Raw genomic sequence first — 15,560 nt, 5'->3', positions numbered from 1 at the left:
AGGTGATTATAGTAGTGTTTATTTACAGATATCTATTAAAAGGGAAGCAGTATAATAGGTTATGCTTTTATTTTAAAGTAGATTACAGTTGCACTCCTGCATGACTTAGAGTCTAGTTACTAAACCACAAATTAGAAAGAATCTAAGGTTTAGCTAGCTGAGGTAGGGGGAGATGAATGTGTTTTTAAGGTTTTAACTTCTTCCGAACTGAATATCTCCCTGTTCAACTAAGACAGGAACATAAAGAGTCTCATTTGCCATGAAAATGGATATTATTAAGATTTAAAAGAACTAACAATAAGATGGTGTTGTCTATTATTTCAGATTTAACAGTTTACAAGTTTGTTGTCTACACCATTGTGAAGAATAATGGAGTAAAATTATTATTTCTGATAACAAGGAACCCACAAAAGACAAAGTGTCTTTCATGAGGCCACCTCAATGAGACAAAACTTTGAATTCACCCAGAGTTCATTTTATGACAAACTCCTTTGGCCCCTTCTGAATTCAGTGCCTTTCAAATCACCTCTGCTACCTACCATCTCACCTATTCCTCTAACTACAAGAGTAGATCTTTGGGGTGCACATTTTGGGGTGAAGTCCAGTGTTCGCCATAAAACCTAAAATCCCACAACACCCTTCTGACTTTGTCACTTGCACACAAATGTCTAGTCCCAAAGGATTTGCTCCAAAACAACTCTAGAGACTGGTATCTCACTGATAATCTCTTTATGAGAAGCCGTGGGGAACTGCTTAGTATTATCTCTTCATGGCAGAATAACTAGTTGGCAGGGAGGGGTTTCCATTCTGCCCAATTGCAAAAGCATCTGTTTTGTCTACCCACTTTAAGCTATGTGTAAGTGTCTAAAAAGTAACTTTTCTGATGGCTCTAAAGGCCAGTTCAAACCTTTTCCAATTTGGTGCCTGGTGATTTTTCCATGGCTGAAGTTTTGTTGGCGGTAAGCCTTGGGGTAGGAATAGAAATTGAAAAGACTTTCTTGTCAAGACACATTTCAAAAGTGGATGTGTCAAATTAGCTTTCCTTGGCCCAAAATGAACAAACAGGCAATGAGCCATCTGGTGAAGACAGAGACCAAAAATACCTGGGGCAAAGACCTGATCCTGGATGACAAAAAGCATCTACAGTAAGAAAGGAAAGCCATCTCACAAGTATTTTGCCTACAATGCAATACAAGAATAATACATGATTTTGGTATTCCTGAAATTGCTTTTTAAATTATGACTCAATTCTTCATATTTATTTCATAATAAAAGGGTTAAAGGGAAGATGACAGAAAAAATACTTCATAAATATTTAAACAGAAAGTTCAGATTCATGTTTTCCCATCCTGATGGAGTTTATTTATGGTCCTTAACCATCTTATGACAGGAGAGAAATAATGTCAAATAGATTGAGAGACCCGAAGAAAATAATGATCTTGATATTTCAATGGACTTTTTGAGTATGTGAATCAACCATATGATCTAGCCCTTTACAACAATTTGATTTGCTTCTCATCTGTTGTCCTATTGGCAGTGTCCCTACTTATCATGGCCTACAGAACTTGCTTCATCATGAAGCAATTGGAAAAAAATTCACCTAGCAAATCACCCACGTAGAGCATAATTTTATCTTGCATACTATGTCGGGGCCTGGCTTCCACTATTCCTACAAAGGGATCCCATTACACCAAACTGTCTTTTGAAATGCACTTTGCTTTCCAGCTCAAATAATCTTAATTAATTTCCACTGATCCTATGCAGTCTATTCCATACTGGACCATTTGTGCTATTGGGTCATAAACTCCTAGAGAATGAAACTCCTAATTGTTCAGTGTGCTCCCTTTATATAGCCCCCATCCTCCAATGCTTTCCGAGTGCTCAGAAATATAGAAATTCTTAGTGTCAACCAGTAGAGAAAGCCCTTGGCATTTATTCTCGTGATGAGTAATGAATCTCCTACTACAGGTAATTATTAATAGTAATAATTTTTAAAATAGACAATGACTATGAGACAACTAAAAGTTCCAAGTGGATCAGGAAAACATTATTATATTAAGAAAAGGAATAGTGCTTTTATTTCAAAGCAGATGAACAGAGCTGTCCTAAAAGAATTCTCTGACCAAAAGGCCCAGGCCAAAATAATGCTAGTAAACAACTGCTAAGAGCATGGATGTTTCCATTAGTTAAAGACAACGTTTTATTCTAGCAGCTACCTTGCCAATAAAATGTAAATAATGCTTTGGAAGGAGTTCAATTATCTGGTGCAGCAATGTAGTTGAAATAAACAAAAGCATCCACCTGTCACTTCTCTTCCCACCTACCCAGGCATTGCTGAGACTGAGAATGGATAAAGGTCCTGGATGTCAGAATGAAAGGGAGACTGGGTATTGAGTATCACTGAGTACCTCTTAACCAGCAAGGTAACTGGGCATGTCAGAGATTAAACCAACCATCTTACAATGACAGTAACTAAATGTAAGCAGGAAGTTCAATCTCAGAGTAGATGGATTTAAAAAGAAAATGTTTAACATTGTGACACTGTTCAAATTAGAACGTCAAGGAAGAATCTTTCGTGATACTCTTACTAAAAATAAGATCTTGAGTGTAACAGTCTTCTTTTATTGTTTCTTTTACTTTATTGGCACAATATTAATAAGGTTTTTATTAGTTCCAGGCTCTATTCTTATTTCTAAAATCAGAAAGAATTATTCATTTCATCATTGAACTGACCTTGGTCACCCCAGTAAAACCCAGATAAGCAAAGCTAAAAAGATAACTTTCACAGTCAATAACAGAAGTAGTTGACACATTCCCAGAGCCAGACATATAGTAGGCACTCAAAAATATTGCTGAATGAATGAATAATATATATCTATGCATGGATTGTTCCTGTCTGGTTAGAATGCTGTATACCTGAGGCAAGATGAAAAATACCTGCAAGTCATATATATAGAAACACTGTATACATATACATTACTGTGTTCAAGTAATTAAACATTTTACCTGGTATATTTTCAAGAGGCTAAAGACACCTTTAAAAGATTCTATATGGCAAAACCAGGAGAGAAACAACCCCATGAATTGCAAAACAGTATATCTAGCCTGAAAGATGCTAATTCGGGTCCAGGGGGAGCTAATCAACCTCTTTGTTGAAGTAAAGATAAAACTTTTTGACAGCAAATGCTATTCTGATAAAATGGAATTTTCAATTACTCTATGAACATCTGGTTCATGCTACCATTTCTGGAGCCCAGTAGCACACTGCTTTGCAATGTCACAAAATATTCTCCATTGAGAACTCACTATTTTGCTAAGAGATTAATTGAAATGAGTGTTTGGAAATTTAGTGAGGTGAGAGGTGAGTCGGGGGATAGGTAAGAGGATAAGGAAAGGATGCTCAGTCAATGAATCATAATTTCGTTAAAAGCCTAGAGGAAATTAAATTACACATTGTTGGTAGAGTGTTGAAATTGTAAACGTCTTAATACACCTGTGGTTCAAACTAGAATATGCATAGTATGCAGTCTACAGAACATTTTCAATGCTAATTTGCAACAGTGGTTACATTAGACACAGATCAAGTTCTTCAAATCCATGTTTTACACAACAAACATGTTAAATGATATTCAGGAGATGAAACTAGCAAATAAACAAGTTTAGGAACATGCAGAAGAACCTACACTCCCAGAAATAAAGCAATCATTATATTGCATTTTGGTGATTTTAGATGTCAAAATCAGCTAGATGTTATCACAAATTCCTGTATGTTGCTTCCATTTGGTATCAATTAGCATGGGAGGGGAAACCAATTCAGTGTTGTAGTGAACTCCAAATTAGGTGCATATTAGAGCAATTAGAGTCATCTTTTCAGCTGATGAATTTATAATCAATAATTAAAATCATAAGGTAAGAGATTGAGTGTGATTTGAAACAAATTAGTTGGGCTTGGGACTAGTATGTACGGTTCTAAGACATGAACCTATAAACTCTAATTTCATATCAGGACTACACATTTGAGTATACATAATGGGATATCCAAGTCATCACAAATGGGCATGCAAAGAAGTAAGGAGACAAAAGCCTCTTAACCCAGCACTATTCAATCCAAAAATAACCCTGACAGGAAGCGATTCAAGCCCAGTGAAACCCCCAAATGTGCAACAAACCCATGAGCCTCTGGCATCTCTGACCACCCTACTTTTTGGCTATTCTTCTTAGAGATTGTCTGCAGAAATTGCATAGGGAGAAATTTTTGTCCCTGCCAGAAGGTGGTAATTTTACCAAATAACTCAAATTCAGGGAGGGAAAACAATGGTTAAAAGATTTGAGTGCGACTCCCCAGCTCAGCACCAAATCACATCAGGAACCAGATCAGGTGGTAAAATCTGCTGAGTGATAACACTTACTTGTTCTCAAGGCACTCTGAGAGCTATAGAGAGATAGCATTGCAAAAAAGTGCCATATACCAGTAGAAGTACAGGATAAAGAATGTTCCATCACCTTCTTTTCTGGGAAGCCATGACAAGAGCTACAGCATGGGGGACAAGCTGAGACATATTAATTCAAAGGCACTGCGGATGATAAATGTAATTCAGTCACCTGGCAACCAGGAAATTCATCTCAGCCAGTTCATCAACCCACTGACCTGGTTTTAGGCTTGTCGAGAGTGATACCAGGATTGATAATAATCCAGACAGAAGAGATTTCTGCCATTCCATAATAGCTCCCCCCGACCCAGCTCACAGATGTGTTTGGTTGGGGCAATCAAAATGCAATCAGTCAGTGATTGTCTTTCAACCACTGTGCCTTAGGATAAAATGAAAAACATTTATTATATGAATCCAAGTTTGAGAAAATGCTAGAAAACGTTAATTTTTGAATCATTGCTATTGTTTGAGGTAGCAATATTCAACCCAAGTAAACTGGTGACACCACCTATGTGGTTAGCCTAGAGTTGATTGGGGATACAATTAAGTACCATTATGGAAAGCTCAGTAGTACTGGGATATCATAAGGTAGAGCCAGAGATGTAAACAAGGCCTGAATTCCCTTTGTAACTAAACTTTAATGACTCAACCAAATTGAAAAGAACAAACCCGAGGGTTGGTTCAAGGTTTAGCCACTGCTAGAATAATGGAAAAATGAAGATACATAGATAAGAATAGAATATTGGGAAACAAAATGTAAAAGTGTTGCCAAAACAGAAGAGCAAAAAATTGTGTGTGTGTGCGTGTGTGTTTGTGTGTGTGTGTGTGTGTGTAATCCCCATCTTAAACATAGGAGAGTCTTGGGATAATGCCACACATTCGCTTTAGAATCTCATTATTACAAATCTACAGTATCTATACACAATATATCCCTTTTGTAAGAAACACTCCCTCAGAAAAATTAGCTGCAGTCCACTGGTACTATTGTCCTAGAGACATGTGACAAAAAACTAAAACAGATGTTGTTCTAGCCGGGCACAAAGTGAGAATCAATTATGACTATTTCTTTTCCTGGGGTCATTTCATTTTTAGAGAGCATCTAACTAAAACCCTTTCTGATACAAATGAAAAAGCATTTCTTTGAGACACAAGACTAGTAAATGATACATATCAGTCTGTATCCTGTGACACGTTGCTAATCCTCTGAGAATCAAATAGCCTCTGTTTCAGTTATATAAATGTTTAATTTTTTCATCTTTAGTCTTAGTAAGGTTACCCAGAAAGTATATTATCTCTGAGGATGGCACCACTCACCAATGAGAGAAGGCAGCAGTGCACAATCGGTAGTGACTTATATATATTATAGACTTTGACACTTGGATCTGCTGGGGAGGGGATGTATTAAACAATTTAATAGAATCTACACTAACTTTTTCTCCATAGAAAACATTTTATTTTGTGGATCATACATTTTTCTTTTCCTTTGGATTCATTTACAAGACCAAAACAAAAGCATTTAATGATGTTTACAGTGAAATGAAACAGCTGAAGACCAGCACACAATCACCATATTTTGTTTTCTCATCTTTAAGACTTTTAGCAGTGGGGCTTCCAGCTGAGCTTGCGTCTAGCTTCTCTCAAGACATAGCCAAGCATTCTGAACCTTCACTGAGCCTAAACACCAAGCTGAATTCATAGTTCTTAATTGAAAAAGACAGGCTGTTTGCCTAGCATGTTTGCATCAGTAGAACATTGAAAATGACATTTGTGCCCAAGTCCATCTGAACACTCTGCCTTAGCTGAACTCTGCTAATGTTTTTATACCCTGGTTTATGCTTGGCTCCTCTTGCTAAAGCATGTGTGGCTGAGTTCCCCAAAAGATTCTTCTTCATACATGAGGATGCCATTCCTGACATGTGCTTTGAAGCATTTTTGACATGCACAGAATGTTACATTAAGTCAGCCATGTTTTCTTACCCTGGTCTCTCCTATGGACAATGGCACACATTTACATGGTAGCTAGAGGGATTTGGCATCACAGCCCCATATACAAAATGGGAAGTTTTGTACTCTTTTCTCAGTAAAGAGTATGCAATCCGTGTTCAGAGAATGGAGTCTCTTTCTGGGTAAAGTTAACCAACTTGATATGGAAATAAAACTCACTCCTTTGGTGTCATAAGTGCTGTGTTCTCTGCAACTCAACTGATCAGTCCAATTCATGTACTAAAGCAAAAAGAGGCATTTATTCCTAGTGAGAAGGCATCTGCTAATTTCCTATGTGTGCAGTGCAGTTATGATTGATGAGTATGTATGCAATATGTATAGGTAGTTGGCTTTTTAAATGCCTGAATATTATATGATCATAGGGGATCCACTCAGGGAGGGTGAAGAAGAGTCTGGACAGGTGTCAGGACATCTCAAAACCCTGTAGGAAAATACACTCATTACAGTAAAGTAATGCAGTGAGCCTCCAAACATCCTGGGCTCTTTGGAATCTATGGTTGCAACTTACAGCCGATCAGCCCTTACCATGGTCAGGCATCTGAGATCCCATGGAGGTCACACTGGTGTTCAGCACATCATTGACAGCAGTGTCACAATACAGGCTTCGCTGGACATCATGCTCACTGTCGGTCTGGTCACTCTCCTCATGGCCACTATCCTTCAGGCTGTTGCCCTCTAAGTCCTTGAAGGTGGAGCTGCTGGGTTAAAGAAAGAATAATAATTTATAACTGTGATAGATCTGATTTTTAAAAATCTTTCAGAGCCAGGATGATGTCAGTTCTGTGGTGAGGCCAACAGCAACTGGATTGTCCAACAGGGCAGGAGGAAGAGAAATTTCTGTTTAAAGATCATGGAACTTAACATTGTAGAGAGATTCCCACTACTGGATGCTGATGCAGCTAATACTTTCATTCACTTATCTTCATTGCATCGCTATGGGCCAGGTGGAAGAAGCTACAACTCTGAAACAACCACCTGCAAAAAATATCATCATTTCAGAAGGTTTTTTTCTCTTCTTATATAATCAAATTAAAATAATAACAGCTAATGTTTACTGAGGGATTACTGTGCATGAGGCACTGTTCTAAGTGCTTGACATGCGTTAACTATTTTAATAATCACAACTCTATGAGACAGGTGCTATTAATATTCACATTTACAGGTGAAAAAAAGAGAGGCACACGGAAGTTAAATAACTTGTCCAAGGTCACACAGCTGGTTAAAATGTAGCGGATCTAAGACCAAACCCAGGCAGTCTAGCTGCAGAGCCTGGACCCTTAAACACTATGTATACTACCTCTCCAAAGATATCTACTAACCAACTGTGAAAATGAAAGTGGCAGAAATTGAGGTAATGTAATTCAAATAGAAAGGGTTATCAGGATCAGAGAACTCAGGTCAGTTTTAACTAAGAAAGGTTGAGGGACAGAGTCAAAGAAAAAGAGGAGAGGTAGGAGCTGAGAAGAAGAGAGCCTTCGTGCATGGAAAGTAAGACAAAAGTGAGAATCAGAGAGTGAACTCTAAGGAAACTGTGAGTGTAGCTATGCTAAGAACATGGCAACTTGCAGCTCAAGACTTTGTGTGTAAATTTTTCTTGCACCTATTAAATCAATCCACCATTCAATGCACTAAGCATACTACCCAAAAACCCCACACCATTTCTCACGAAATAGAGAACAATACATTAGGTACATCCATAGAGGCCCCATCTGCTATTTCTAATACTTTGTATGTCCTGACAGAATCTGCAGCTATGCTCCACCATGGACCATAAATTATGCATCTGAAATACCTAGTGAATGGGGAATCCATTCCCTAGTCAGTGAGGAAGCTGCAAAGGCATACTCAAGAAAATGTGTTGTCTCAACAAGGGAGAGTGGCACACTTGTGAATTAGGACAAGTCCCAACAGACCTACTCTACCTCTGAAAAGGGAGCCCTGTGGAGATGACACTGCAAACTCGCTTGATCTGCTCAACCCTGAACATCCACAGGCCTGGCTCTCTGAAGCTTTGATAAGAACATTCAGTACCTATGATGAAGAGCTATGCCATGGACACAATGGCTACATTGTCATTCTCCACACTTGGTCAAAAGGAAATCACAGCAGATTTTTAACATATGACCAACCTAGATGTAGAATACTTGCTGCCCTGAATATGAAAAGGAAAAGATCAAAAGGGCAGTAACTGGAAAGCCATAATTGTCAGAAAATGAAGGGCAGAAGGGGGTGAAGCATTGACCTGTTTGCTAATTATTTTCAGAAAGAATAACTGAGTATCAACTGTATTAAAACTAAAATCACTCAATAAGCCAACTCACTCAGCTCCTCCAAATTATGTCATGCAGCTACTCAGCCCTGTGGACCCACCAGGATGCAGTTCTATTCAAAAATCAATCATCTTATGAGTCTTTTATGGTCATTAAGACCAAATGGAAACACATGCTTTAAAGTGTGTCACCACCTCTAGTTTTATGGCACAGATTTGGAGGCTTCCTGTAAATACTAATCGCACAGCATGAACAGATTCAAAGTTTGTTTTTTAGAAAAAAATCTGGTCCTGCCCACATGCACCCCTGCACCTCAGGAGAAAGGAAACCTGCCTGGATGGTATTACTGGTTCCTACATTTTTATAACAAATAATTTTTTGACCTGCATTTCTGCTATCTGAAGCATGTGAAAATTTCTTTAATCCACAATGCAAAATTATTACCTTAAACCACAGAATTCAACCCTGAACTGACTGCATTTCAGCAGTTGCTAAAATTTGCTTGAGATATACGATGGTGAGGGGTGAAGAATAAGGACAACACAATTAACCATTCCTTAGAGCAAGGTTCTCAACCTTGGCACCATTGATATTTTGGGCTGCATAATTCTTTGTTGTGGGTTGCGGAGGGGGGGTGTCCTGTGCATTGTAGGATATTTAGCAGCACCCCTGGCCTCTACCCACTAGATGCCAGTAGTGCCCCTCTCAGAAGTTACAACCAAAAATGTCTCCAGACATTGCCAAATCACTCCCGGGTGAGAACCACTGCTGTAGGTTCTTTAAACTCTATTCCTATAGCATATTAGATTTCCTGACTGTTGTGGAAAGAGCACTGAACTTGGAATCATTAGAACAAGTGATAATCCATAATCTGCCACTTCATCTATGAGAACCTGGGCCTTTAGCTAATGACTTTGTGCCTAGACTTCCTTGTCTATAAAATGCATTTGCTGGGAATTCCCTGGCAGTCCAGTGGTTAGGATTCTATGCTTTCACTGCCAAGGACCCAGGTTCAATTCCTTGTCAGGGAACTAAGTACATGATTGTTAATCAACTATACTCCAATAAAGAAAAAAAAGAAAGAAAAAGAAAAAAACCTAAACAAATAAAATAATAAAATACATTTGCTAAAACCTCTTTCAAGAGGCCATTCTGAGGACTCAATGAGATAGTTCACATGAAGTACCAGGTATACACAAATGCTCAGTAAATGGTTATTGTTTAATATGATCATTACTCCCATATATGGTAATGCTTTCATTGAGTTACAATTAAATATTATGTCCATAGTCTTTTTATAGGATTGATATAGGAAATGTATATATAAAGAATGTTTCTATATCTTCTATAAACTATAGTCAGACATTGTCCACTATGTTAATTTCTTCTAAAATTCAGGGACAGGAAAAACATTCTCCTGTTAAATGTGTATCCTTCCTTTATTAAAAAATGAGAATGACATGCTCTGGTATACTTACCTTTCTGTCTTGGCTTCTCAAAAGCTTCAAAGAAAATATAATGTTTAACTGCAGTGAGTTACATGCCAGGGATCTCTATTTAGCTTCTTGTAATTGGTTTTGGATCTGTCTTTTAAATTTTTGATCATCATGGCTTCCCTGGTGGTGCAGTGGTTGGGAGCCCGCCTGCCGATGCAGAGGACATGGGTTCGTGCCCCAGTCCGGGAAGATCCCACATACCGCGGAGCGGCTGGGTCCGTGAGCCATGGCTGCTGAGCCTGTGCGTCCGGAGCCTGTGCTCCGCAACGGGAGAGGCCACAACAGTGAGAGGCCCGCGCACCGCAAAAAAAAAAATAATAATAAATAAATTTTAAAAATAAATTTTTGATCATCGTTTTTATATGCATCTAAATATTATAAACCACCTCGGAGCTTTTGGGGTTTTAGGTAGAAAGAGAGAAATAATAAAATAGTGAAGAATTGGCTACTAGGACTTAAGGGACTGGTAAGGTGAGAATAAGTCATATATTCTCTAAAGAAAAAGCAAGGAGTATTAACCCCCTCCCACAAACCTTAGAATAGTTAACTTGTTTAAAGCTCAGTTTGCCCATCTGACAAACTAAGTATCACTTACTCTCTAAGTACCACTTTCTCTCTCTCATCCTGTAAAGACATTTAGTGGCTTAATGAATGGATTTCTGTAAGGCAGTTTAAGACAGTAAGCAAGATGCTGCAAATTGTAAAACAGCCTGGTAAATGGCCAGTCACCCAAAACAAATAACAATTTATGCCAGGCATAAAAAATGCTGATTCCACTTGCTTTATTACCTGTGTACTTCTTGGGAGATGAACGACTTATAAACCAACTTTTGTGGGACAATAAATTAGGGTTCTTTTTGCAATGGTATTGTAAATAGAAATGTTTCTATTACTTGCTCTGGTGGCCAACAGAGGGACAAGTTTGTCTGAGAAAACTTAGAACAAGATTCTGCACACAATAATTACTCAGAAAATTCTTGATGAATGAATGTTAATAACATTCTGACCCATATTTACCCTTTAAAATATTAGAAATCTTTCCAAAAGACAGAAAAATCTGAAAGGAAACAGGTCTTATCTTCCTAGTAGGTCACACCACATACCCAGGAAATATCTTCTGAGAATGAGAAAAGAGTGAAAGTCAAAAGAGAAGGGAAACTATATTTAAGAAACATAAGGAAGATCTCAGAGTGGTTCCTGGACCACCTGTATCACAATCACCTTGGGAACCTCTGAAAACTGGAGATTCTCCAGGGATGGAGCTAGAGACTCTGCATTTAACAAGCCTCCCAGGAGATTCTAATGCACATAAAAGGCCAGAAATTGCAGGTTTAAAGGAACATTTAATGCTAGTTTTCAATGGAAAAATGCTGAGGCGTTTTTTTCAACTTTTTTCCTCCATTCCTTCAATAAACATGTACCAGCATTTGTTATAGACAAGGCACCATACCAGGTGCTGCAAAACCCCAGGACAATTTAAGTGGAAAAGGAAAGCGCTATGCATGGTTTAGGAGCCAATGCTCATTTTTTTTCCCCACACTGCTTCAGTACCATGTTCATTTCCTGTTTTATTTTCTTTGCGCTATAGCCACATGCACTGCTTGATATTGCTCAAAAAGCACTGCAGAAGTGCATATCAGACAGCAGCACAGAAAACTGGCATGAGGAAAAAGTGTTGCAGCAGGGGCAAAGTAGCACTGCTGGCTTTCCTTGCTCTGAGACGACAGTAAGGAAACATAGCAGGAAGGAAATCCATCCAGAAAAAATCCTAACTGTCTTGGCTTGTTAATCTGGACTCTGACATAAGCCTTGGGTATACCTGCAGGTTACAGGTGACATTCTGGAAAAAAGAAAAAAAAACTACAGAAATATATTGCTAGATTACTCAGTGCAGAAGATTATGGGCGAATGTGCCATATATCTTCCGTTACCCTTCCAGATCTACTCTTCACCCTTCTCAAATTTGATTTGTGCTAGGAGAACCCCCTTGCCCCCTGGCTTTCCTTTGGTTTACCCTAGGTAGACAGATGAGAGAGAGAAAAAGAAGTCTGAGTGTAGGACAGTTAACATCTGCTGGAGAATGTCAAAAAGAAGGGTCCAAGAAGCATCCTTGGATGGGTAGAAAGTGAATAGAGGAAGAAAAAATGGATAGAAAAAAAGTTCTCAAAGTTGGCCTGAAATTAGATTGGCATTTAAAGAAACAAGGACTTGATAATAAAATTAAAACTGATAATCATATTCAGAATGTCCTGGCCAGGATCTTTTTCCACGCATGTAAATGGATCCTCAAGAAACCACATACAGCAAAACGCCTTTCAAACATCACTGTGAGCTATTTGAACATGGTTTGTGTGGTTTTATCACCTAGTCACTACTCTCTTAACATTTTCCACACATTTTACATTTAAAATCGTTAGTCCCCCCAAAAAGCATAGCACACAAGATTCCCTGTGTCTTTCCAGGTATTGTGCTTTGTCTAAATTCAACTGATCCTATAAATTCCAAGGACTTTGTGGTTTTCTAAAGCCCTCAGGGTTCCAAAAACAGAACCTGGCAAAAATGCATGTGTCCCTGAGCTTTCAGATGTTTCCTCTTAATCAAGGTTGTCCCTGGTAAAAAGCCACTATCTTTGATTTCAGGCAACATCAGGAGATTTTTCCACCGAGATCCTATTGAGTCCAGGTTGTGCCTTTTGTGTGTCTGTGTGTGCAAACAAAAACATATAAAATAATTAATCTAAATCAGAAGTTCGAGTGAGTCCCAAAACTACTGTGGAAATACGTGTGTCCCAAAAGCTAAATGTTCGAACATAAGTTTTCATCTCATCAGTTTGCCTTGTTCATTGGATATTCAGGTCTGACCTAAGATGGTGAGGGTCCCCGGGAGTCTTAGCTTTCTGCCATGCTATGAAAATCTGGCTTATGCTATGAGTTTAACCTGGTTGTAGAATTCCCAAGTACCCAGAGCTAGCCCAAGGGATCTATGATGATAAGGTAAGTTACTGTTTTTACCAGAAGTTTAAAAAAGGAGCTATGAAATAACAGTTCTGAAGCAGAGAGAAAGCAAATTTCTGCTGTGGTTACTCTAATAAGTGCACAAAAATGAGGGCTTTTGCCCTCCTAATAAATCAGTCAGATAATTTTGAATTCCTTCCCTTTTGTTTGTATTCTGTGGGCCAAGAAAATATTCAAAATGGATTCCTCCCAACCCCTCAAAAATTTCCAAACAATTCTATGACTGTTAATACTGGACTATCCATTTTCAGATAATTAACGATCGACACTTAAGGTCACAAGCGATTCCAGACCGATACAGATAAACCTAGCATGTTTTCAGGGGTTACTGCAGCATTGTGAATTAAATTAGATCTGAATTAAAGTTGTTTGTACAACAAACTAGTTTATTCCTCAAATCCTACACTTCTGGTGATGTAAATTTATGGAATTAGAGCCAGCAAATAATAGAATTTTCAGATCTTCTCTACTGCAGCTCTAATATACCCTGCTTGCTTCTCTATTTCATTTCTATTATTTTAACAATCACACACGGAGTTCAATTTTAGCTGCAGAATAACCACTGGACCATTCAAGAGGATATTTGCATCAAACAGTAATAAAGGCATCATCTGAATGGTCAGTACCAAATTTTCTGCACAAGTTCTCTCCATAGAGGACTCCCTGAACCCCTTGTCTTGCCTGCCTTGGGCACCTCGGTGCCCACGGCACCAGATAGAAATCTTCCTTGGCAGTATTCAGCTCTGTATTCACATACATCGTGGCTCCATGGATAACTGAGTTATGACCAACCATTCACAGAAATCTCAACTTTGAACGCTTCATCTGAATTACTTCTATTTCAAGATTTATTGAATTAGGCAAATATCTTTTCTTTCCCTCTCTCATCTATAAAGTTTTTTAAAGATAAGGAATTAGTTTATCTGTCATTAAAATAGCCTTAAAATGATTTCAAAGTTGTCAAAATAATAGCCATGCTGAAATTCACTAGAAGTTCCACAGGAGAAAATTTTAATATTAGATTTCTTAATCATCACATAAAACTGTATTTTAATATGACCCCAATTTTATTTTGTTAATTATTTCTGTATACAGTTATGTAAAGAAACATGATAAAATGCCAACAGTGAGTCTGGGTGGCAGAATTACCAATGATTTTTACTTAGTTTTTTTTAATGCTTTTCTGAATTTTCCTAATTTTCTACAATAAACAGATAGACATTTTCATTTCAAAATCTGAAAACAGCACCATTAAAAATATTTAATCTTTTTGCTTTTTATATTAAATCAAGCTTAGTTGTAGAAATAGGCAAGCAAACCAACATACCTTTTGATTAAATGGGCTCGGCTGTTCACGTAGTTGGAGTCAAAAGAATAGTTTTCAGTCTGCAGTGGGGGAAAAAAAAGATTTAAAAGGTTACAGAGATGATTCATGAAAAGAGCTAAACTCTCCTACTTAGGAGGAATTTTTCTACTGGGCAAGAGGCAATGAATGAGTCAAAAACCAAGGCCATAGTGGTGCAACAGCCTAATGAATGCCTGCCACCTCCTTGGGGCCCTGGGGGCTCTGTGGAGGCAGCTCTCCCAGGCAGATGAAGATGAACTTGACACAAACATCCCCTAGAATATGCCTGGCTACCGACCTTGCAACCACTTAGGGAAGTTACAGCATGACCCAAAATCTTTACAGAAACTAATTGCTTCCCATTCCTCAGTGGACACAATTCTGTGCCCATCAAATTGATTGGAAGTTCAAAGGTATTTTTATTAGTAGTAGATAATTAACATGTTAAAATATGTATTCCATAGATATGGAAATGCAAGCAAGGTAATCACTGTGGATTTAAACTGCACTTCCCTTTGTTTTAAGACATTTTGCCCAGCACTGGTTATACAGGAAGGCCTTCGTTTTATCACAGACATAAAGGCAAACAAGTATTATGCCTAAAACAGAATGAAGGGCAGTCCACAGGGGGTGCCAAAGCCTTTCATGTGAAACATGAAGTTTGCAAGCAAACCTATCATAGCAAGTTCCTATCATTAAAATACTACTGTCTAATCTGGTTACAGCAGACTGCCTGAGCAATGGTTTTACAAAAGCAAATGCAGAATACCTGCCAGATGAAAGAGATGGGCTAACAGCTGATGAGCATCCAGAAGTTGGGGGGTGGATTGAAGGGGGGCAGCCTTAGAAGGGGGAACACAGGGAAAAGTCAATACTGAAGTAACTGAAAGTCCAGTAAAGTGGTTCTTACCTCCAACACTGAAGTACTACTCTCCTTGAACCATTGTATAAACTGAAAAATGCCTAAACACATCTCCTCCACTCTCCTGCCAATCTACCAG

General features: G+C 38.3%; 1 protein-coding gene across 2 annotated transcripts in view; it reads right to left on the bottom strand.

The window, feature by feature from the left end:
* Nucleotides 1-15,560, bottom strand: part of PCDH19 (protocadherin 19) — a 102,929-nt gene that overhangs the window by 31,823 nt on the left and 55,546 nt on the right. The window contains exons 3-4 of one of the 2 annotated variants that reach the window (XM_059051028.2): nucleotides 14,542-14,600; nucleotides 6,960-7,132 (exon numbers count right to left, since the gene is read on the bottom strand). In XM_059051028.2, the coding sequence (XP_058907011.1) occupies nucleotides 6,960-7,132; nucleotides 14,542-14,600 (232 nt within the window). The remainder of the gene's footprint in view (nucleotides 1-6,959; nucleotides 7,133-14,541; nucleotides 14,601-15,560) is intronic. The other variant, XM_059051029.2, reaches the window with a different exon arrangement.

This window comes from Kogia breviceps, chromosome X, assembly GCF_026419965.1.
Source record: "Kogia breviceps isolate mKogBre1 chromosome X, mKogBre1 haplotype 1, whole genome shotgun sequence".
NCBI classification, from domain to species: domain Eukaryota; kingdom Metazoa; phylum Chordata; class Mammalia; order Artiodactyla; family Physeteridae; genus Kogia; species Kogia breviceps.
The sequence above is the reverse complement of the archived record's forward strand: the minus strand, read 5'-3'. Positions and strand labels throughout refer to the sequence as shown.